Consider the following 25625-nt stretch of genomic DNA (forward strand, 5'->3'; position numbering starts at 1 on the left):
GTCCTGTGGCACCTTTAAGACTAACAGATGTATTGGAGCATAAGCTTTCGTGGGTGAATGCCCACTTCGTCGGATACATGCATCCGATGAAGTGGGCATTCACCCACGAAAGCTTATGCTCCAATACATCTGTTAGTCTTAAAGGTGCCACAGGACACACTGTTGCTTTTTATTTGAACAGTAACTTGGAAGAATGTTAAACAGCAGCTACAAAAGTTAAACATCTTAAAACTAACTGCTCTACATCCAAGAGTTGCATCCAAGAGTTTTAAAAGAACTGACTGAGGAGTCTCTTGCTCCTTAATGTTGACTTTTAATGAGACTTGAAACACAAAGTAAAGTTGTGCCAATATCTAAAAATGGTAAACAGGATGACATGGGTAATTATAGGCCTGTCAGCCTGATATTGCTCCTGAGCAAAATAATGGAATTACTGATATGGGACTCTATTAATAAAGAATTAAAGGAGGTTAATATCATAAATGCTACTCAATATGGGTTTATGGAATATAGGTCCTGTCAAACTAATTTGATCTTTTTTGATGAGATTACAAGTTTTGTTAAAGTAAAAGTGTTGTCATGTACTTCAACTTCTGTAAAGTATTGACTTGGTACCTCATGACATTAATTAAAAACTGGAATGCAAAATCAACATGCACGTTTAAGTGAGTAAATAAAATATAACTGCAAATGAGGAATAATCAAGTGGGGGCATTTCTAGTCAGTCTCATAGGGATCAGTTCTTGACCCTACACTTTTAACACTGTTTATCAGTGATCTGGAAGACAACATAAAATCATCACTGTTAGTTTGCAGATCACCTAAAGATTGGGGCAGAGGTAAATAATGACGTGGACAGGTCACTGATGCAGAGTGATCTGGGTAACTTGGTAAACTGGGCACAAGCAAACAATATGCAGTTCATTGCAGCCAAATTTGAAATCCTACATCTAGGAACGAAAAATTTAGGCCATACTTACAGGATTGGAGGTGGGGACTCTATCCAGGGAAGCTGTGACTCTGGGGGAAAAAAACAAAACAAAAATACTTGGGTCATGGTGGATAACACTGCTCTACAGCCAAAATGCTTCTGAAATAAATGTAGTCAAACTTTACTAATTCTGGGTCACTGAGAATGAAAATGATGCTTAAAATCGTTGATTGGCTCTAGTTTTCAAGGTATGCTATTGGGTCAGTATATACGACCCTTGATTTGGGAATGGCGGAGGATAAGTGAGTTCTAAAGGGAAGGGATCTCAATTTAAACCAGAAATGACTAAAATACATCTTTGACTGGATCTATGAATAAATCTGACTGGGTTTGGACAGTATTTGCTTTTTAGGCAAAACAATGAATGACGCAATCTGAAGTTGGTATTGCGTCATACATGATATAAATTGCATCATGTTATTCCTAGAAGTCATGGATGATGCAATCATAATGAAGCTTACATCACTCTGCTGAACAAATTGCCCTATATCAGCTCTAGAAATCATACAGTGTTTGATTTTGCAAAGGGACACATTTCTGTTTTGCCAAAGTGAGCAGAGATGCCTCGTACTTGTGTGAACAGTGCAGATAACTTCTGCTATGTTTGTGGTGAAGTGACTTTTGCTTCTTCTTCGAGAGATGTCCCTGTGGGTGCTCCACTCCAGGTGTTGGTGCGTCCCTGCGCCTTTGCTCGGAGATTTTTTGCAGCAGTACTCCTAGCGGCCACGCATGCTCAGAGGCTGCCCCCTGCTGTGAGTCTAGGTTGATAGTACGCATGCATGGCCGGTCTCCTCAGTTCCTTCTCTACTGTCCCCGGCCTGAGACGGAGCTCAGCAGTCTCGTTAGGAAATCCCTCACTCTTGCTACAATTACCCTTCTAGTAGTTAGTTTGTTGTCAGTTCCTTGTTAGTGTAGTTAATTACCTCTTATCTGTTACCAAAAAAAAAAAAAAAAATTTGTCAGCCGCAGCTGCTTCGGCCGTGCCGGGCTCCACAGGCTTCAAGCGCTGCTCTACATGTAAAGAGGCTATCCCGCTATCAGATGGCCACTCAAAGTGTATAAAATGTTTGGGGGGAAGCCCACATTCCCCAAAAATGTGCCCACTGCTGTAAACTCAGTTCCAGGGCGCAGAAGGACAGGGAGCTTAGACTTAAACTGCTCTTCCTGCAAAAGTCTATCGGGTCAGTTTCAGACCCAGGCGCTGAATCCGGCTCCGCTGCCTGCCACAGCCCCCCCGCCTCAAAAAAACTGAAAAAATCTACAAAGAAGGGACAGCTTTCTTCACCAAAGAAGGTTATGAGGCACAAGGTTTCTTCAGGCAAATCAACGGTCTCCCTGCCTGTGTTTCCTCGCCTCAGCAACTTTGAGCCGGGCTCCTCAGGAACCGCGCGAAAGCCGCCTGAGGCTGCAGCGGCTGCACGAGGCTCTGGTGCTGAGGCATCAGGCTTTCAGTTGCCTGCCTCTATTATGGCGACAGACGCGGTGCCGACATTTTACAACATGCCTGATCCCCTGCAGGCTGATGTTACCTGCCCGGCACCGACCGCGGCACTGACAACCGCGGAGCAGACTGACAGGGAGATCACAGGCAAAACCCCTGCTCAGAGGAATGCTCCCGCATGGCAACCTCCCCCTGCACAGCTTTCACCTCACGCAGGAGCCTCAGCTTTTCAGTTTACTCAGACAGCAGATCTATTGGTATCACCTATCCTGCAGTCTCCCCTGATGAATGTCTGTTCTTCTCCAATGCATGAGTCAGGATCTGAGCAGCCTTCCTCCAGTGAGGAGGAAACTGATCCACAGGGAGTTTTTTCTCCATATCAAGACTCCCACTCCCAGACCCCAGTCAATAGAGGTTATAAGAAAACTACCTCCTCCTATTCTCAGGATCCTGCCCCCTGGGGGGTGAACCCCTGGATGGCACCACCTATGCCCTACCCACCACCATGGCAATATTGCACACCATGGGCATCGTACCCTCGAGAATACGTGGCCTATGGCAATTTGACCAGGCGCAACACCGGTCTAGCGCCACCACCTGACGAATCTGCCAGTGACACAAGACACCTGGCAGCAGTCACACTTCCAGGATCAACCTAGCCTTGCTTCTGTTCCAGCAGAGCGGGAGGTAACGCCTGAGGAAGCCTTACTTCCCCTTCCTCCAACACCATCAGATGACTACGCAAAATTCCAAGACCTCTTTAAAAGAGTTGCCAGTGACTTGAGAATTAACTTGGAGGTAGTCACTGAACAACAGCATGAGCTAACTGACATCCTACAGCCCTCTTCTTCCTCTAGGGTGGCATTACCAATCAACGTAGCCCTTTTAGAACCCGCTAAGTCCATCTGGCAGACTTCAGCTACAAGCCTACCTACCTGTAAACAAGCGGACAGGAAGTACTTTATCCCTTCAAAGGGTTCTGAATTCCTTTTTACCCACCCAACACCAAACTCATTGGTAGTACATGCTGCGAACCAAAGGGCCAAACAACAGTATTCCCGTTCCACCCCAGCCAACAAGGACAGCAAACGCTTGGACCTCTTTGGTTGTAAAGTATACGCATCCTCGACCCTACAATTTCGTATAGTTAATTATACTGCAGTCCTTGCAAAATATGATCACAAACAATAATAAATTCATGGATTTTATTGACGACATTCCTGAACAGAAGAAACAACAATTCACAGCTCTGGTTTCCAAGGGACAAATCATATCACGCACCGCTCTTCAAGAGGCCCTCGATGTAGCCAACACTGCAGCAAGATCGACCGCCACAGGAGTAGTCATGCAACGGGGTTCATGGCTCTCCTCCTCTTTCTTTCCTCAAAGTTCAGAGCACCATTGAAGATCTTCCCTTTGACGGTGACAAACTTTTTACTTCTGCCACGAACGACGTGCTTCATTCAATGAAGGACTCAAGGGCAACCCTCCGGTCTTTAGGTCTCCAGACACCTATGACCAGAAGAGGGCAATATAGATACCAGCCATACCAACGTCCACGCTATCCCGCATTTACACAACATTCCCATAGACCACAGGAGCAACAACAACAACGTCAAAGACCAAGATTCCAGCGTCGTCGTCCCAATTCTGCAGGGGTGCCTCAATCCCCTCCAACTAATAGGCAGATTTGAAGCCTTGGTCGAGGGTTTAGAAAACCGCGTTCCCACTTCAGCCAACACACCTATCTTTGGACACCGCCTATGACCATTCTCCCACCAATGGAAGAATGTTTACCTCCGACAAGTGGGTCATAGAGGTAGTTACAATTGCATACGCCATCCCCTTCCTCTCCTTGCCTCCCACCCACCCACCCTCCCGTCCCTCTTCAGGGACCCCTCTCACGAGTAGCTACTCCTCCAAGAAGTGCAACATCTCCTTCATCTGGGAGCAGTAGAAATTATGCCAGCACGACACAAAGGGAAGGGTTTTTACTCCCATTATTTCTTAACAGAAAAGAAAAATGGGGGATGGCAACCAATCCTGGACCTCAGGCGGCTCAACAAATTTGTCAAAAAGCAGAAGTTCAAGATGGTTACCCTCACCACCATAATCCCAGCACTGGAGCAGGGCGATTGGTTTTCTGCCCTCAACCTACAAGACGTCTATTTCCATGTCACTATACATCCGGCCCACAGACGCTTCTTTCGATTTAACCTCGGCTTGACACATTTTCAATACAGGGTTCTCCCCTTCGGACTGTCCACATCCCCCCTTGTCTTTTCCAAGCTCCTAGCCGTAGTCACTGCCTACCTCAGGAAACAAGGGATCATAATTTTTCCTTACCTCGACGATTGCCTCCTCAAAGCCTCAACGTTTGACTAAGCTCTCTGGTTCACGTGGCTCACCGTCGATTGTTTCCTATCTCTCGGCCTACAAATAAACAAATCCACGTTACGCCCCACCTAGCACCTGGAGTTCATAGGTGCAGACTTTGACTCCCGGACGGGGTTGGCATCTCTCCCACCCGACCACTTCAACTCCATAAGCCAACTGGCCACAAAAATTCGCAACAGTCCCCAGGTGACTGCCCGAGACTGCCTACAAATACATGGCCTTGTGCACTTTTGTCGTCCAGAATGCACGCCTCTACGTGAGGCGATTCCAAGTGTGGTTGACCACAGTTTACAGACCGAATGTGCACTCTCTAAACAAGACTCTCCATACCTGTCCAAGTCAAAGATTCTCTACGCTGTTGGACAGTTCACTCCAACCTCTGTTCTGGAGTCCCTTTTCTTCAGCAGGCTCCATCACTCATACTGACCACCGATGCATCTCTGACAGGTTGGGGTGCACACATGTCTCACCACACAGTACAGGGGCTTTGGTAGTCAACCGAGACCTCCCTGCACATAAATGTCCTAGAACTTTGAGCTCTTCGCAATGCATGCCGTCACTTCCTGCCACTAATCAAGGATTATCACGTACGCATGATGACAGACAACATTGCATGCATGTTTTATGTAAACGGGCAGGGAGGAGCTCGATCCCATTCGCTGTGCACAGAGGCTATGAAGTTCTGGAATTGGTGCATTGCGAACAACATCTGGGTATCGGCTGCCTATCTTCCCGGAGTAATGAACACCACGGCAGACAAACTAAGCAGATGCTTCCCATGGGACCACGAGTGGAAGATAGACGAGAAAACCATTCACAACGTATTCAGCACTTGGGGTTACCCAACCATAGACCTTTTTGCAACTACAAAAAACAAGAAATGTCCCAATTTTTGCTCCAGAGCAGTTCCCTGGGAGACGCATTCATGATCCCATGGCACCGAAACCTACTCTATGCGTTTACCCCGATACTGGTTCTCAACAGGGTCCTGATAAAAATACGAACAGACTGGGCCAAGGTGATCCTAATTGCCCCATCGTGGCCCAGACAACCGTGGTTTCCATTCCTCACCAGAATGTCGATTCAGCCACCAATCTCCTTGCCTCTCATTCCGAACCTCCTATCACAACAACACGGCCGCTTTCTGCACCCCAACCTGTCCATGCTTCACCTCAAAGCCTGGTTCCTACATGGTTTTCCCAAAGCGAACTAGATTGCTCTGAACAAGTTCAAAGGGTGCTCCTACATAGCAGAACACAATCTACTCGCACCACCTATTTACGAAAGTGGAAACTATTCACACATTAGCGGAACACCAAACAACTTTGTCCCACGTCGGTATCTCTTTCGCTCATACTTGACTATCTATTGGGCCTTAAGCAATCCGGCCTTTCTCTCAGCTCCATCAGGGTCTATTTAGCTGCTATTACAACTTTTCACGACAGAATTGATGACACTTCTGTCTTTGCTCATCCTATCACCAAGCTTTTTCTCAAGGGACTCCAAACCCTATACCCAGACATTAAACCACCTACCATCCTGTGGGACCTTAATCTAGTACTGTCTTGCCTAACTCAACAACCATTTGAACCCCTAGCCACGTGCTCCCTTTTACACCTCTCGATGAAAACAGCATTTCTAGTGGCAATTACCACTGCCAGATGAGCAGGAGAAATAGCAGACCCACCATATACACTATTTTTTAAAGACAAGGTTACCCTCAGATTACACCCCAAATTTCTTCCAAAGGTGCACCCGTCATTCCACATTTAATGAGCCAATACACCTACCGACGTTTTTTCCGAAACCACACGCGAACTCGTTCGAAGCCTCAATGCATACATTAGATGTACGCAGGGCCTTGTCCTTCTATTTGGATAGAACCAAACCTTTTAGAAATTCTTCCAGACTTTGTCTCCATCGCGGAGCGCTCCAAAGGTACGCCTATTTCTACCCAGAGACTTTCGAACTGGATTTCTCAGTGCATCCGGTTGTGCTATCAACTGAAGAAAGTTACACCTCCAGATGGCATCAGAACACGCTCCACTAGATCTCTGGCTGCCTCTGTAGCATTCTTACGCAAAGTTCCCCTGGCTGATATCTGTAAAGCAGTCACCTGGTCCTCTGAGCACACATTTGTTAAACACTATGCCCTTACTCAAGGCCCTCTATCTGATATACGTTTGGGCAGGGCTGTACTATCTACGGCGTTCCTATCTCCCTAAGATATACGTCTTTTAAGTCACCTGTAGTGGAGCACCCACAGAGACATCTCTCTCTCTCGAAGAGGTTACTCACCCTGTGCAGTAACTGAAGTTCTTCGAGATGAATGTCCCTGTGGGTGCTCCACTACCCACTCTCCTCCCCTCTACTTCAGAGTTGGGGGGCCTCCGTTGTAGAGAAGGAACTGAGGAGATCGGCCACGCATGCGTACTGTCAACCTAGACTCACAATGGGGGGCAGCCTCTGAGCATGGGTGGCTGCTAGGAGTACTGCTGCAAAAAATTTCCGAGCAAAGGCGCAGGGACGCACCAACACCTGGAGTGGAGCACCCACAGGGACACTCATCTCGAAGAACGTCAGTTACTGCACAGGGTGAGTAACTTCCTCATCACAAAAGAGCAGTATAACCACTATGGTTAAAAAAGCCTATCACCTTTCTTTTGGCTGCAAAATTGGAGATCAGGACAAGAGGTGGGCCCCCCAGACATGCTGCAACACTTGTGCAACACATCTTCACCAGTGGTTGAACAGGAAAAGGAAATCTATGCCTTTTGCAGTGCCAATGATTTGGAGAGAGCCAACAGATCATACCAGCAATTGTTACTTCTGCATGGTGCCTCCAGTTGGGAAAGGTGTGTCAAAGAAGAAAAAGTGGACTGTGCATTATCCAAACATTCCATCAGCTATACGCCCAGTACCCCACGGAGAAGGACCGCCGGTTCCTGATGCACCAGAATCATTCTCACTTGAGTCAGACGAGGAAGTGGAAGAGGATGAAACTTCTGTTCCTGAACCATCCATGTCACAGGACCCACATTTTCTCCCATCCTCCTCCTCCTCTGAACCACACCTCATAACACAAGGTGAACTGAATGACCTTGTCAGGGATTTGGAACTACCCAAGAGTAAGGCAGAGCTGTTGGGCTCCAGACTACAGCAGTGGAATCTCCTGGCAGGTGATGTTAGGGTTTCCAAGTTCCGTGACCGTCAAAAGGATCTTGTCCCATTCTTCTTCATGGAAGGTGATCTTGTAGCCTGCAACAACATCGATGGTGTGATGGCAGCCCTCAACGTCGTTCACGATCCAGGTGAGTGGAGACTGTTCATTGATTCATCGAAGACGAGTCTTAAAGCTGTTTTACTGCATAATGGCAATGTTTTGCTATCAATTCCAGTTGGTCATGCTGTCCATATGAAGGAAACCTATGACAATATGAAACAACTTTTGAGCTGCATAAACTATGACCAACATCAGTAGCAGCTTTGTGGTGATTTGAAGGATGTTGCTCTGTTGCTTGGTCTGCAGACTGGATACACAAAGTACTGCTGTTTTCTCTGTGAATGGGATAGTCGTGCAAGAGATTCCCACTACATCAAGAAAGATTGGCCACTCCGACAGTCATTGGAGCCTGGGAGGAAAAGTGTTCAGCATCCACCACTTGTTGAATCAAGGAAGATTTTGTTATCACCCTTTACACATCAAGCTGGGTCTGATGAAGAACTTCGTCAAGGCCATTGACAAAACACAAGCAGCTTTCAAGTACCTCCATGGCAAATTTCCAAGGTTAAGTGAAGCTAAGATAAAGGAAGGTGTCTTTGTTGGTCCTCAGATTCGTGAACTTCTTCAAGATGATGCATTTGACCATGCACTGCGTGGCAAGGAAAAGACGGCATGAAAGCCTTCCAGTTAGAGGCAATACATTTTCTCTGAAACTACAAGGCGGACAACTACAGGTTGTTGGTGGAAAACCTCCTCAAGGCATACAAAAGCCTTGGTTGCAACATGTCACTAAAGATACATTTTTTGCACTCTCATCTAGATTTTTTTTTTCCATCGAACTGCGGAGCAGTGAGCGACCAGCATGGCGAGCGATTTCACCAGGATATTGCAACAATGGAGAAACGCTATCAGGGCAAATGGAGCCTATCAATGCTTGCAGACTATTGCTGGACAGTGACAAGAGATGCTCCATTTAACGAATACAAGAGACAAGCCAAGAAGCGCCGAGTAGACACTGAACAGGACTAAACTATGTACATAATAGTTTTTTGCCTTTTGTTTCATAATAAATTTTATTTGTATAACCCTTTTGCTGATTTTTAAAGTGTTACATAAACAGGACAGGTGAAATATTATCATATAAAGCTACCATAAACACATGAAAAACCTAGGTTTACAATTTATGATTAAAACTCTATCTACACAATAACCTAGACATAAAATGTAAAAACTTAAATATCTTAAACAGTAGCCAGTTGTTTTAATTGTCATATTTGAATTCAGCACATCAAAATACATAATAAATAGCACATTTTATCTCTGAAGCAGACTACTTCTCAAAAATTGTAGACCAGTGTAATCAGCTGAACATGGGCATGCAATGCAGTGCTCTGGCCGATAGAATGTGATACTTGGATGTATAAAATTGGAATCTCAAGTAGGAGTAGGGAGGTTATATTACCTCTGTATTTGACACTTGTGTGACCTCTACTAGAGTACAGTGTCCAGTTCTGGTATTCAGAGTTCAAGAAGGGGGTTGATAAATTGTACAGGGATAGAGGAGTCACAAAAAGGATGAAAGAAATGGAAAACATCTTACGGTAAGACTCCAACTTAATCTATTTAGTTTAACAAAGAGAAGCTAAAGGGTGACTTTATTAGTCTGAGTACCTACCTGGAGACCAGAAATCAGGTAGAAGGATTTGGCATGAATCATGCTACTGTCTTCTTTAAAGTGATTGGTCTTGGATCTAGGGGCAACTGGAGGAACTGTTCTAGGTTTTGCTCTTAAGTGTTTGGAAAAGAGGTGGTTATCAAGCATCCCTCTGATGCTTTATACCTCTTCAGCTCAACTGCTCTTAAAGTAGTGTTAATAAATTCTCCCTTTTTTTTTATTCTGAAATATTTAGTCCATGAAGTGCAATTTCTAGTAAAACTCGGAAGTTGCAACGCTAGTTTACAGGCTTTCTGCCTTTTTGTAAGGATCTAATTACAGTACATATTGTTCCTTTTTGGCTCACAAATTACTGAGGTGGTATTGGTTTGGAGTTTTCTTGCTACGACAGTTGACAGGTGATGGCAGTTCCCCATCTAACTTATGGCTAGTTGTCCATGTTTTGCTTTTCAATCTATGTAGCATATTGAGTCTTCTGGTTAATGCAGATGAGATAAGAACAGGAGAGGCAGTGAACTCCAAAGTAACTTAAACTGTTAATTCAAAAAGACACGAGATCAGTCACAGGAGCTGCTGTGCTTTATTATTCACAATAATATATAACTTATTCTAAAATTTCAGCTACCTTCCCCATACAAATAATGCAGGGTAGATTGAAGCTACTTTTAACAGGGATTATTTGAAATTTGTTTTATAGGTTTTATTCTAATATCTTTATCGGGATTGAGTTTCTTACGTCACAACACACAAAAACTGGCATTCATAAAGTGTCAGACTACACTGGCGGCCCTAATTCAGCTTTGTAGTTTTGTTAGCACACTTTGGTGTGCAAGGACAAATTTTCAGTATGAGATCCTTCAGATAATCAACTCACACCATCTGTGGTGAAGCTTCTTTGGTATTGAGCTTTCAGGCTGACAGGATTTTTCTGGATACTAGTTTAAAAATGTGTTAATTGATAATTGTCATTGTTACAGGAAATGACGTTGGCAGAAGTTCTTACGGCGCCATGCAAGTGAAACAAGTTTTTGATTATGCCTACATTGTTCTTAGTCATGCAGTATCGCCGCTTGCAAGATCATATCCAAATAGAGATTCTGAGAGGTAATAGTCCACTTCTTAAATATGTATATGTTTAGATAATCAAATAGGAGTATCTGAAAATGCTTATTAAAATCTTCTCAAATATAAGAAGGGGTATTTATTTGTTGTATACTGCCATTTTGTTGAAATTTGCACAGATGTATTCATACTAAACTTTGTGTTTGTAAGAATTCATGTTTCGGTGCACATGACTTGAAGTGTCTGTTTAGGGAAACATAGCAGACTGGCTAGCAAATCTGGTGGGAGCTTTTATTCCTCTATCTCCCTTTCCTCAGCGTGGATGGAATCTCTGGGAGATCTGCTGGTCTCTGTTCTGGATACATCCTCTTCTTTTCCTCAAGCAATCTATTTTAAATATTGCTCAAAAGTGTGGACTGCTTTCTTAAGTTCAGTGGCATATTTGTGCACGTGTAGCTATAAGGTGCAAAGATTGAGGAGTGCTGGCTAAAACAGACTAGTGTTTACGCAATTTTTAAATATTGCTTTCATAAATCACTAAGATGACACTATTCATGCTCGATACATAATTTTCAAATGGCCGTAAGTTTATATGCACTAATTTGTTTTTTATTGTCCTTAAAAGTTGTCAAGCTTCAAGGTTTGATATCTATAATGTATGTAACCTATATAGCATTTTACAGTAAAGTGCTGATGAGTTGTCTAACTCCAGATGGATATTGCATGTGTGAATGTGTTGAATTAAATTCCTCAGGCCAAATTGGAGGCAGCTCTGCTGAAGTTTCTTGCTTAAGGCTTATCTACATGGGGAAACTTATTGGCATAATTAGGAGTATAATTATGCTACTAGTTATGGAATAAGTGTCTATATGGGGAGTTACCCCTGTATAACAAGTGGAATCCTATGCTGGAAAATTTCCCCATGTAGTTAAGCCACTTGTTTGCAGAGTTCGTATGCTCTGAAAGGCTAGATGTGGCAAAATGCCTCTACTATTCTGCTTCCAGCAGAAAGTATTAGCATCTTTGCTCTCTGCGACAAAGTGAATCAAGTCTTTCACATTTCTGGCCTATTGCAAGTGGCCTAATTCTTGCTTTTAACATGGTGACTGTGGATCTCCAGCTCTTTCCTGTCATCTGATGCGCAGTCATGACCTCCCTGCTCACTTGCTGCTAGACTGGACCAGCTGATACTCAGGATTAGACTTTCCCCTTATCACTAACGCAGAATCTGTCAAGGAGGGGAAGGTAACAAGATTGTATAGCCCTGTATGCACTAAAGTTAACCCCTCTGCATTTCGAGGTAATTCTGGGAACTAGCTATCAAATTCTGCATCCAACAATCTCTCACTCCCTCTGCTTCGGTAGCAAGGGACTGAGCAGTTGAGGGGTCCTGGAGGTTTGTTAGGCCTTTGTGTGGTCATGTAGGGAGTTGTTCTGTTCTTGTGCTGCAAGCTCTTGCCAATAACCTCTTACTTTGCCAGTGTACTTAGTCAAACATGATAGAGGCACTCTAGACAAGGAAGCTTTAGATACCATTTTGTATTTCTTGGTCCTTTCAACTCCTAGATGGAGAGAACAAATCACACAACCCATCCCTCTTAAACGAAGAACTGAAACTTCTGAGGAAGGGGTAACTTCTTTGAACACAGAAGTCTTGGATTTTGGAAGCACATGAAGGCTCTCCAAACTCAAACAAGACCCATAAAGCTCTAAAGCCTCAAGTCCATAAGATCTATTAAAAACAAGGTGGTAGCTCAGTTTCTGTATCCTGGAGTCCTACCTTCCATTCCTTAAGGCTTCACTCCAATTTTCTTTCCTAGGATAGATTATCAGTATGGTTTTTCCTGCATTGTTTTTAGTGTGTTCCACAGTTTTTTTCCTCTCTCTCTCCTGCCTTATCTTTTCCTCCTGTTTATGGTATGTGCTCTACTCTTTCCCTCTCCAAATCTATATCAATAGTTCTCTTAATTCAGGCCACTCTCCCTCTCCTATACTCCCGCACATATTATCTTCCCAATTTGATTAACACGCAAGCTTGGAAAATTTACCAGCATTAACAACCAGAGAATTAAACTTACTTGCCTATGTTCGATATTGAAGGACAAATGTCAACCATTTATATAGAAGGGAAGCTTAATGTCTGAGCAGACTTGGGAGTGAGACACAAAAGTTGGACCAAACTCTACCAGATATCCAAATATCTGAAGAGATCTAGTTAAGATAAATAAGTTCTTTATGGTCAGACATCTGGGTATGCCTTCACTTCTCTTCTCTGGGCCATGATAGAGGGAAAAAATTATCGTGCTTTGACATACCAAACAAGGTATGCCTAGCCAACTTGCTGCTTTTACCATAGCTTATGTATGAAAAGTGGCTCCAGATCACCTAGTGTGGAGTCCAGTCTTGATTTATATCCCAGAATTCTTCTTAATTGTAGAACTGAGTGCAGTAGAGTGAATTTAGTATACTTCAGGTAATTCCTTTGTTGATAGACACTCCAGTGTTCATAATTCTGTTACCACATACAAGTAGGGCTGGATGGTGTCTGATGCAAGGAGAGTGGATATCAATATTGCACACATTAGGTAGCCTATCCCTACTTTTTAAATTCCAGAAAGACCTTAGTCACAACACCCTGTGTAAAGTTACCAGCAGTGGGAACACTATCTTTTTAGGAGCCAGGACAATCTTCATGTATCCAACTTTTTTAAAAGAAGGCTTCATGAACAGGATCTGTGAACCTGGTTTTTCAAACACTAACTTTACCTTTCAAATGACTATAAGGAAACATCTTTGGTGGTCCTATCTGCCCTCAGGGTCTCATTTGATAAAAGGACATTACATTCCTTTGTCCATGACTGAGACTCAGTTGCTCCCCCTCCAAGGGCAATCATCTGAGGATATACCAGTCTTGGGGGAAAATAAGATCTGCTCCAGTACAGAGGCTATGAAGGAGAACAGATTCTTCAGGATGACCATTTGAGGAGAGGAGACGGTAATAGAGGCTTGCAAAAGCATTCCTGTGATGTGAGGACTTGCAATTTATTCTCTAACTTGATGGATAATAGAACCAACATTACCTGCGTTTGTATGCCAGTAATATTGGTGTTACTAGATTTTTCCCCGGTCATTACAAGATAGGCTGCTATTTGTTGCTTTAAGAGTTTGGGTTATACAAGTATAATGTTTAATTACATCTAGGTTTGGAAGGATTCGATTTATTTATATGTAAATGTGGATAACTGTCTATTTCACCATACACAAACTGATAAATATTTCTATCTCACAATGAGAAGACACTTGATACAAACACTCTTGGTGAGGACGTGCATCACAGAAACCAGGAGCCAAGTGTGCACGCGCACACATTTTTATAATTGTGGGGCCTGTATGCTGATTTAAGTTAGGTTGACATAATTCTGAAGGTTAGACACGGCCTTAGGTATCGACTTGCCCAATGCAACACATGGAGTTAATGCTAGAGGCAAGATTTGTCTTGGGTTCTGTTGTAGATCGTGCCTTGAGTCTGCTTTTCTAAAATACCGTTCAGACTTGTAAATTAGAGGGCTAAGTGACTGTGGGCTGCTGGTAACTGAGCCTTCTTAGTAAGATAGGCTATTCAGATGTATTTTCCCCCCTTTTCTCTAAACTTAAAGGGGGAAAGTTACCATAAAGCTACCATAAAAAAAGGCATGAGGATAGAGGGCAGGTGTGAAGTAGGGAAGACAAGCCTGTTGTCTAGTACAGTGGTTTTTCAACCTTTTTTTCATTTGCTGACCTCTACAAAATTTCAAATGGCAGTGCAGACCCCTTTAGAAATTAAACCTGTGGCCCACAGACCCCTACTATAAAAGTCTTACTGTAATGGGGTCAGCACTCCTCTTTTGAGCACCCTTCTTGTTGGGTGTGTCTGCATTCTTTCAGTTGTGATAACCCCTTTCGGTGGTTCTCACGTCTTTTTTTTTTCCCCAGCGACTCAGTCCTCCAGACGAGTCTCTCTCACACACTGTCTGCATGACAACCAGAACAGACCTCTTCCAGGGTATACAGTCCACCAGGGCCTATCTCAGCACCCCTCTGGTGGGGTCTCTTTAGCCCTCCCTGAGCTCAGTCTTTAAGTAGTCCCAGTCCTGGTATGGGGCCATATCCCTAGGGCTTCCTCCCCAGAGATACTATCTTCCTGCATCCCTCCCCAGGCTCAGGCCCTACTTAGTCTCAGCAGCTTGCCAGGAGCTCCTTCATTGCTTCCCCAATCCCTGCCAGCAAACTGTCTTTGTATCAGTCCTAGCAGCCAGGAAGGATCCTCTCGCTTCGCCAGTCCCTGCCCCGACTTAGCTGTCTGTGGTCCTGCTGCTCTTCCAGCCAGGCACTCAGTCCTTTCTTCTCCAGCTCCAAACAGCAACTAACTGTTATGCTGTTCTGCTGTTCCTTTTATATGGCTCTCCTTGCCCCTGATTGGCTGTTCCATCAGCCCCTCTGATTGGTTGCTTCCTTTCAACCACTCTAGGCTGCTTGGAGGACCTCTCCACTGCTCCTTAGCTGGGATGGGTGTGGCAAAACCATGAGGCCTCCAGCAGGGAGCCTTTGGGCTAGTCCACTCCATCTCATCTCACCCCTCCCCTCCCTGATAGGATTGGGGTGGTAGTTCTACTAGTCTCTTGCCCCGCTTTAGCAGGGTCTTCTCTCTCCCTGACCTCTCTATCTGGAGAGTGTTTTACTGTGTCCTTTTGCTCCCTTTAGTCAGGGTCTACTCTCCCAGGTCTCTCTTACCTGAGAGTATTTAAGGATCCTTTCACTTAAGGGTCTCTGCACGCAACAGCTTGTCCATCCCTGTATGCCGAGCTGTCTTGAGGTCTTTTACCAAGTGGAGCAGGTGCTTTTTTTCCTCCTTAGCAAACTGGAGATCCATGGCTAGTTGCTCCCTCTGGCACTTAAGATCCTTCATTTCACTCTCCGTTGACTCCAGCCATTTGGTTAGCTTGTCAACACTTAGGAGGGAACTCATAGAACCAGCCTGCTCTACCTTCTTTCCTTAGGGTGACCCTGTCTGAGTCCCTGTACTAACCTGTTCACTGTGAGGTCCAACTTGGGTTCCCGCCATAACCGGTGACCTTGACAATCTGGGGTGGGGGGTCCCATCTGTATCCTGTTGTTCCTGGGAATCTGTCTGGGTCCCTATACTATCCTGTACTTGAGCTCCATCTGAACCCCTTTTGCCATCCTTCCTCTGGTTCCCAGCTCCTCTGCCTCCTTACCTAGTTGGTCCCAAACCCTCCTGATCCTAGGGTGCCATCTTGGTCTGTCCTGCATGAGGGCCGAGAAACCCACCCAGTCTCTCTTTTGACTGTCTCAGTCTTGCCTCAGCCTGGGATAGCCATCTTTTCCCTTGTTGCCCTCCTTTCTCTGAGAGGGCAATATCTCTTTAAATGCCCTGCCATCCTGCAGGCAAAACACACAGCCTTTTCCCTTGCTTTGGCCATGGGCTGCGTATTTCTTGGGGCCTTTGCAATAGCTCTACTGTCCTGCTTGCCTGGTTCCCTTGTCAGTTCTGGAGCACCTACCCCTAACTCATAGGGATTTGCACCCAGCATCCTCTATTCATCTGGTTTATCCTTGAGGCCCTTGCCTTTCCCCTTGCATTAAGCCCAGCCCTTTAAAAGGCAAAATCTTTTTATGTGGCCCAGCTCTCCACAATAAAAGCAATTAAACCTTGCTGTTCCTGCCAGGGTAAGCCCTTCTTAAATGTCCACACCCATAACATCTCCGTGGCTGGGCTTCAGGCCTCTCGCCTGCTAAACCCACTAAGTTGCCAGATGTGATGTGACTGAAGTGTCTCTCTTTCTGCTCCTGCTTCTTGGAGTGGATCTCCCACCACTGCTGTTGTGTCACAAACTTGACTACCTGTTGCCTCTGCAGATTCTTTATCAGATTCTTTATCAGCAGGGTATGGGTGCGCTGCTGTTGCACCGCAGCTGTCTGCTGCTGTTGGCCTGCCACCAACAGGTGGATCACCTCCTCCATAATCATGCCCCTTGTTAATCAGGGGTTGGTCTGAAGAATCCCACTGCTGGTACCAAATGTAACAGGGTCGGCACTCACCTCTCATGAGCGCCCCCTCTGGTTGAGTGTGTCTGCATTCTTTCAGTTCTGGTGACCCCTTTTAGTGGTTTTCAGGTGGTTTTTTTTTTTTTTTTTTTTCCCAGCGACTCAGCCCTCCAGCTGAGTCATGCACACTGTTTGCATGTGAACCAGAACAGACCTCTTCTGGGGTATACAGTCTACCAGGGTCTATCTCAGTACTCTTCTGGTGGTGTGTCTCTAGCCCTCTTTGGGCTCAGTCTTTAAGTGGTCCCGGTCCTGATATATCCCCTTGGTCATCAAAGAAACTTGTAGGTGTTACCTCTGCAGTCTAAATCTGAGATTTAGGATTGCGTCTAATAAATTTAAATAGTATAGTTGCCAGAAATATAATTTTGCTTCTTGGAGTTCAGTGGCCAGGCAATCCCACACCACTTGCCCCAGTTTTTCCTCTATTCCTGGTGTCTCCCAGCAGCTGTATGCTGAACGTTAATACTATGCATTATTGGTAGGGATTTAATATCCTTTAATTCCCCCATTTTTTAAATCTATGGCAAAAGATTGAAGGTCTTTCAGTGTCAAAGTCAGTCTGAGACCAAGACCTGTATTAACTGAGGCTTCTACTCCATGAGTTATTTGTAGTCTAATTGAGACTCCATGAAGGACATAAGGAAGCCATGATTATGTAGTTTCCCTAGGGAATACTTGTATCCTCTGAGGTGCTGTTATCAAGTACAAGTATTTTAATTATTAAAGGTGTTACTACAGAAAAGTTTGGTTGAAACTTGTGTTTCTGACAGTCCATTTCAACTATAGTGTCACTAACACTAGTAAAGGTAGGAAGTGCAACAGATGTCGTCATTTAATAGCAAGTCTGCATTGCCAGTGGCTTAAACTGAATAGTAAGCAAACGAAGTCATGAACGCTAAGATAATACCTTGTTTATTTCATCACCTCTTTAAATCTTAAATCAATCTAGTTCATTTGAATAGTTGTTCATGTAGAATACAGTTTTTGAATATCTAACCTCTTTGTTTCCCCACTAAGTTTCTATATTGGTCTACAAATATAACTTTGTTTCTAGCACATTAGGTAGAATCATCAAAGTGACACAGGAAGTGATTGACTACAGAGCATGGATTAAAAAGACATGGGGAGGCAAAAGTAGTCTGTCACCTGATATTGGTAAGTACAGGAGTTGATCTCAGAAGCTTCAAATTACTAAAATACTTTCCAAGAAATACAGAAAAAGAACTTTCTTGGACTGATCCAGTTGTAAATATGTTCTCTGTACTGGGCTATTCACAAAATTCTGCAGTAAGGTATCATGCACTTGAATTTAATTTCAAGATGGGGGGCTTGCATATGTGGCTCTGCCGTTTGGATTATGGGGGTGTGAATAGCCGTGTGCACCACAGTGTTGCACTGAAACTCCCCTGTGTGGATGTTGCAGGCATGAACTAAAAGGTTTCTAGTTCTCATTATTGTAATCTTTGTTAAAGGTGACTATGGTAATACGAGCTAGGAACCTTTTAGTTCATTCCCTCCGTGTCTTCATATGGGAGTTACCGTAGCACTTTGGTGCACACAGTTATTCAGTCCCATATAGTCCAAACTGCAGGGCAGTGTAGACGTAGCCTGAGACTCTTGCTATTGAAAACTTTTAACGTTAGCTAGTTAATGCAACTTTGGGAAATACTTTTTTCTAAACTACAAGGTGATGAGGTTTCATGTGCTTCTAAATGATGATCATGGTTTTTATCAACAGACAATAGAATGAAAGTAAGAGAGCACATAACTCCATGCAGTGCAGAACAACAGAACGGAGGCTCTGAATCACCCTTCAACCAACACTTGGCTTTGTCATTAACTAGTACCCAACAGTTGTCCTCAGGTTCATCTGCCTCTTCTGTATCATCGCTCTCTGGCAGTGATATTGTAAGTTGTTTTTTTTTCTTCTTCTTCTTCTTTAATAGATTAAATTACCAGAAAGTTCCTCTATAAAGCTACAATGGTCTATTAGTTAAAATAGCAGCACTTAGTGCACTACTTACTTTTTAAAGTAAAGTTTCAATATATCATTCTAGCCTGCCATAATAAGTTGATATTCTTTTGTGTTCGTGTCTTCATCAAACTTACTAAAACATAAACTAGTAGTCAGTAACAAGCTGTCTTACCCCCTTTGTAACTGTAAGAATTAAACAGTCTATCTGAAGCTCTAGGCATTCTTTGCAGTTTTCTTTAAAACATCAGCAGATATAAAACCCAAAATCCATCAGTAACCTGTAAAGCAAAAAAGCGTGGGCATCATCAATCCTGATGATGCCCATCGAGCAAAATCTTCCTCATAGAGCCCCGCATGAGGAGATGAGCCTCACATCATGCCTTGAAAGTGAATAAACTTACTATTTTTGGACTGAGGGGTGGGGTTTAAATTCCAAAGCCAAGGAGCCCTCATGAATAAAGTCATGCTATCAGCACCTTCTCATATTGAGATTTTGTGCCACTGCTGAATTTAACTGCAACAGTATGACGTGAAAAGAGGTGGTTTGTCATTAGGTAGCCCCTCATCCTTTTATGATTCTTTAGGTCAATAGCCGTGCCTATAAACTCCACACCAAAACCCACAGGTGGACAGTATAGCTTATAAAGCACCATTGTAATATGCTCATAATGAGATACTTAGCTCAAGCCTACTGCAGCATTCTGGGCCAGGTACAGATTTTGAATGAATTAAAGATGTAGTGCCTAAATAAAATACATTGCAGTAATCTAGTCTTACTAGTGTCAAAACAATGAACCATTGTAGATCTGTATCTGGAGAGATGATTCAAGCGCTTGGCCAGAAGCAAATGAAGAGCACCTGTTCTGACTGCCCTGAAAAGCTTCTAAAATAAATTTGGAATGTGGTGAGACTCCCAAGTTGCAAAAGAAATTGACACCTAGCAGACAAACCCCACTTCTCAGAGGTTCATATGACTTCACTATACCGTCTAGTCACCATTGCCAAACAGAAATTCTAGAAGGCATTCTGAAATGGTAAGAGCCACAAAAGGCAGCACCATCCTTCTGCCTTGAGGTACATCACCTTGTTATCAGCTGTATGAAAGGCAACTGAGCTACATATCCGCAGATACTTGATCTTCATCCGTTATTAGGAGACTAAAGCAGTTTCTGTATCCTATCCAGATTAACACAAATCAAGGAAAGTAAGGCATCTAAGACAGCTGACTTGTCACAATCTTCAATCTTAATCGCACAGGAAAGATGAAGCACAGAGGAACAGTTAGTCAGGTTGTCATCAAATGGATGGCTCCCTTCAGCAGTAGTGCCAACCACAAGCATTCAGAAACAGATGCCAAAAAATCAAACTTCAAAAAGTTAATACATGGTTTTTCATTTGTTTTTAGTCTCAAGGGTAAATAGAATAATAGAATCATAGAATATCCAGGTTGGACGGGACCTCAGGAGGTCATCTAGTCCAACCCCCTGCTCAAAGCAGAACCAATCCCCAATTAATAGCTCATCCCCAATTTGTGGTTCAAAATGCAACCTTAAATTTATACAGAACATGTATCTCCCTGCTTTGGCTGCTTGGAATATTCCTTTCATTTTGAGTTGGGGGAACTGCTATACCTATCTTTCTCTCATTCTTCTGCCTTATGACTGTGTAGTCACTTCTTCCCTTTAGTCTCCTACTCCTTACCTTGCCTCTGCGCAGTTTCCTCCCACATTCCCCTGTTCCCTTACCTTGCCTGAGTGCAGTCTATTACTTTAAATGTGAGACTGAAGTCAAGAGTGCCCATTTTTAAATAAGAACAAAATAAATAAGAACATGATTCACAAGTAAGCAGGTAATTCCGCAGCAGCATAGGACGCACTTAAGAAGTTGGCAGCCTTCCATTATTTGATGCACTGACAAACTCCAGTAGAAATGGGCTAAGCAGTTTACCAGCCAGGAAGGATGTGGATCCAGGTGGTAGCACCAAACTTCCTCAGCCCTGTGGAGCACTCCTGGCAGGAACTAAAATAGATGAAGAATTTGTTTCATCTTCTCATGGACCGTCTGAACCCAATCAGTTTTTTTCTTTGCAAAATAATAGGCATTTTCCTTAAAATAGGAGGTAATGTAATCTGCTGATGAGCATGGATATCCACAATGAACCAAGCTGTTCACCCGAGATATATTTATTTGAGATCTGACAGAAGCTGTGGTGAAAGGCAAAATATCTCTCCTTGTCTTCCACAAAACCATAGGAATTTTAAAGATCTTTTAAACAATTGATCACTGGAAATTTTCAAATCAAAATTGGATGTTTTTCTAAAAGACATGCTCTATTTTGGACAGGAATTAACTCTGGGGAAGTCCTGTAGCCTCTTATGTAGGCTGACCTGTATGATCAGTCATCTCTTCTGGCCTTATCTGCAAGTCTGTGATCTGAGTCAAACAGTTCTGCCACCCTGGCTCCACCCACCTTCCCTTCAGCTTCCTTGGTTGCAGATTAACTTGTCAACCAAGATGACCTGTGAGGACTGAGCCTGAGAAGAGCGCTCCTAGGGATGGAGAACAAAAGGTTTTTTTATACGACCACCCAAATCATTGATTGTCAAAAGAACACTCTGTCCCTGTTGGTGATTAAACCATAGCATTTTTCGAGTGCTCTGAGGGCAGACTGTCCAATAGGTTTACTGCCCTGACACAGATGTGATTTAGCTTCAAAACAGAAGGTAGTGACCACTTCAGGCCATAGAAGAAATCCAAGTGCCTCACCTCAATCCCATCCCAATCACTACAGATCAAGAATGTGGCTGGCCACAGGAGTTGAGCTAATAACCATCTTGGGTACTTAATAGTAGTCATGGTTTGGAGAGGGGTTGGGAGAACCACACTTGTCCTCTGGGGATGTTAATCAACAAGCAGAATTATCGTGAGCTGTTGCAACACCATTGCAGTGAAGAGCTTACTAGTTTATATCCAAGGGGTAGCCAGGTTAGTCTGGGTCTGTAAAAAGCGACAGAGTCCTGTGGCACCTTATAGACCAGGGGTTGGCAACCTACGGCACGTGTGCCAAAGACGGCATGCGAGCCGATTTTGAGAGGCACGCAGCTCCCTGACGCGGCCCCAGCCCCCCCGCCCACCGCTCTCCCCTGCGGGGGCAGGAGGCAGAAGCTTGGTTCTGCGGCAGCCAAGCTTCCCCCCACCCCCGCTTCTTCCCCCAGCATTGTGCTTTCCTGCCCCTCCTCCTCTCCTTCCCTGCACCAATCAGCTGATGGCCCTAGGGAGGGGGAAGAGCGGCAGCGTGCTTCCTGCTCCGTAGAGGAGGCAGAGAGAGGTAGGGACGGAGCCTGGGGGAAGGGGGTGGAACAGGGCATATCCCTTCCAGCCCCCTGCCTTGAGCCGCTCAGGGCAGGGGGCTGGGAGCACCCCCACGAGCCGAACACCCCAGCCCTCTGCCCTGACCCCCCCACACACACCCAGTCTTCTGCTCTGCATCCCCCAGCCCTCTGCCCTGAACCCCCCCACACACTCAGCCTTCTGCCTTGCACCCCCCCTGCCCTCAGACCCGACCCTTGAACCCCCCCCACACCCAGCCTTCTGCCCTGCACCCACACACACTCCAGCCCTCTGCCATGATCCCTGTATCCCCCTACACACACACACCCCAGCCTTCTGCCCTGAACCCCCTCCCCCAGCCCTCTGCCCTGACCCCTGAAACACCACCCCCCAGGTCTGGGGTCCCGGCCGCAGGCCCTACTCAGCCCGTTGCCGGCCTAGGTGAACAGAATCCCATGCTGACAGTGAGCTGAGCAGGCTGGTGGCGTAAGATCAGCATTTTAATTTAATTTTAAATGACGCTTCTTAAATATTTTGAAAACCTTGTTTACTTTACATACAATAGTTTAGTTATATAATAATATAGACTTATAGAAAGAGACCTTCTAAAAACGTTAAAATGTATTACCGGCACGCGAAACCTTAAATTAGAGTGAATAAATGAAGCCTCGGCACACCGCTTCTGAAAGGTTGCCTACCCCTGTTATAGACTAACAGACATATTGGAGCATAAGCTTTCGTGGGTGAATACCCACTTCTCTGTTAGTCTGTAAGGTGCCACAGGTCTCTTTGTCGCTTTTCACTAGTTTATAAGAAGTCTTTGTGTCTTTCAGGTAATCTGAATGCAAAAACTAGTTTCATTTCCACCCTGTATCAAGGACACGTGAGAAAGACACTGTCCAGTTCAGGGAGGGCAAGCATTTGCACTAAATGTACACTTCAATACTTTACATTAAAACAATATTAAGCTTGCATTCAGGAGGTAGAAAATAAAGGTGAATTATCTGTAACTTGAAGTCTTTAAACCATGATTTGAGAACTTCATTAACTCAGCCATAGATTAGGGGTCTATTTCAGGAATGGGTAAGGTTCTGTGGCCTGCAATTTGCAGGAGGGTGATACTAGATGAACATGATGGTCCCTTCTGACCTTCGAGTCTATGAGAAGTTAACATTGAACAGAAAAAGGAGAATGTGATACATGCATTACCTATTGTAAAGTTAACAAATTGAGTTCAATTGTACAGCTGTGATATTGGAGTATGGCATCTCTGTGCATTTTCTGTTGGCTTTTTCTGGGCTCTGTCTTCACAATAAAACATAATTTACTTGAATTAAAGCATAATAGTTACAGAATATTGTGTAATGCAACAAACTGTAGAAATCCTAAAATTGAGGGGCACTGTTTTCCATGCCTGCAAATCTTTCCTTTTCCTAATATTAAGGTTGTTTACATATGTTGAACGTCAACAAAAGAGTAAATGAGCTTAACAGCCCACATTCAGAACAGGCAGAAGAGTGTGCGGTGAAATTAAAGGGTATTATACATATTTTTAAAATCTTAGTAGTGGCCAACTTGGCATATTCAGTAAACTTTCAGTTTAATCTTGTTAACATTTCCCCCACCAAACAAAGTAAAGGCACTAATCGTCAATGACTGACCAATTTCAGTCCCCTACTCTTGTTTTAGCCCTGCTACTTTTCAAAGTACCTTTTTCTTACAATGATCCTTCCCATAATTTAAAAAATTCACTTTCAGGCAGAGAAAATGGCCAGTTGCAGTCCTAAATATGAAGGCTTTGTAAAATCTGGGTTTTTTTTTTTTTTAAAAAGCATTTATAATGAAAACTATATAATAAAAATAGCACATGTTCATAAAATCCGTACCTCATAAGCTGCTGTGGATAGAAAAGCTTTCTTGGGTATCTCTCCTTCTCACTTTGCTCAAGTGATGATTAGACAGTGTTATGGCTCCTCATACCAAGTAGGAAAGAGACATGATGGTCTTCATTCATATATCTCATAGAAATGATGCCTCAAAGCATATCTGAAGGCGGAATCCAGTGAAGTGGCTAGTGTACTGAACTAGGAGTGAGGCCACCAAAGTTCTATTCCTGCTTGTCAGTGAACTGTTGTGCAGTTTTGGGCAATTTACTTCACATTGCTGCCTTGTAATACTTAGCTTCCTCTATCAAACACTCTGAGATCTTGGTATGAAAAAAGCTATGTAATAACCAAGTATTAACATATAAACACAAGTGTGCTTGCTTCCTTTCCAGTTTTTTTTTTTTTTCTTTCTGGGTTGGAAGTATGGAGTGCAGCCCTATGCCTCAATTAGCTCCCATTTGGCCTCTCTGACTACTTATCACTCCTGTAAATAAGGGGGGGAGGGGGAGGGAGGGAAAAAGTCCACTTCACAGGGTAATGTGGACAATGGGGAAAGAATAGAGAAGAGCAACAAGGAAAAAACCTTTGATGCAGAGACTTCCTACCTATTCAACCATTAAAAAGGGCCTACAGGGAATCCATAGGAAAATTCCATTCTCCCCAATATATCTTCTTTTCTGGATCCTGACTTCTCCTTGAAGTGCATACATGAGCTGTACCCTTTTACTGAAAACAGGCAGTCCCGTCTAGTCCACAGGACTCAAGGGCTTGACCATACTCCTTGCACTCTCAGACCAGATTCTTTTTCTCTGGAAGCACCAGCAGCTTGGCAGTTCAGCACTGTTTTATACATTGCAATGTTGGCTCTTAAAACTGATTTTTTTGGAGCAGCAACACATGAAATCTCCAATTCCTTTCAAGTGACCAAAATTGCCAGATTTTAGTCCTTTTGGGAAATGAAGCAAGCCAAAGATCAGTTCACCTGCAAGCAGTCCCTTTCAGGAACTGTGACAGCGGGGAGTGTTGCTGTAACTTCTTGACCACAAAAAAACACAATATTGAGGGGATCAGGTTTGGTCTGCATAGCTTGCTTGGGCTTTTGTATTCTTCTACACCATCTGAGACTTCATAAAATGGTAATTTAGCCTCATCTTTTCAGACTCAACAAACAGAATTATCCTTGACAATTTGAGGACTTCTCAGGATTGGGTTCAAAACTACTTGTATTGTTTACCTTTTAAAGATAAGGCCCAGCAACTCATTCCAGGCTTAACTGGGTATTCAAATAATGTTTCAAGTACTCAAGCATCCTTTCTTTCTTTCTCTCATTCTCAACAGGAGGACCTCTGAAGTGCTTAAGAAAAACACTTATTAACTTTGTCTCCAAATATTAGATGAGGAGTGCTGGGATTCAGGACCCCTTTACTAGGCTATTGGCTAAAACCCAAAAGCAGATTTTAGATAGAAAGTTAGTCTTCTGCTGATGACCGTCTCCTTTTGAAAGACAAGGGAATAAAAATCTCCAAAAGCTAAAAAT

At 43.8% G+C, this 25625-nt stretch overlaps 1 protein-coding gene across 6 annotated transcripts in view; it reads left to right on the forward strand.

The window, feature by feature from the left end:
- The window catches only part of TENT4A (terminal nucleotidyltransferase 4A), a 110178-nt gene that overhangs the window by 59236 nt on the left and 25317 nt on the right, over positions 1–25625 (forward strand). For all 6 annotated transcript variants that reach the window (XR_004644591.1, XR_004644592.1, XR_004644593.1 and 3 more), the window contains exons 8-10: positions 10705–10831; positions 17952–18052; positions 18636–18805. Coding sequence is in view for 3 of the 6 variants with exons in the window: in XM_034761510.1 (XP_034617401.1) it covers positions 10705–10831; positions 17952–18052; positions 18636–18805 (398 nt within the window). In the remaining 3 variants the exon portion in view is untranslated. The remainder of the gene's footprint in view (positions 1–10704; positions 10832–17951; positions 18053–18635; positions 18806–25625) is intronic.

This window comes from Trachemys scripta, chromosome 2, assembly GCF_013100865.1.
Source record: "Trachemys scripta elegans isolate TJP31775 chromosome 2, CAS_Tse_1.0, whole genome shotgun sequence".
In the NCBI taxonomy this organism is placed as follows: Eukaryota; Metazoa; Chordata; order Testudines; family Emydidae; genus Trachemys; species Trachemys scripta.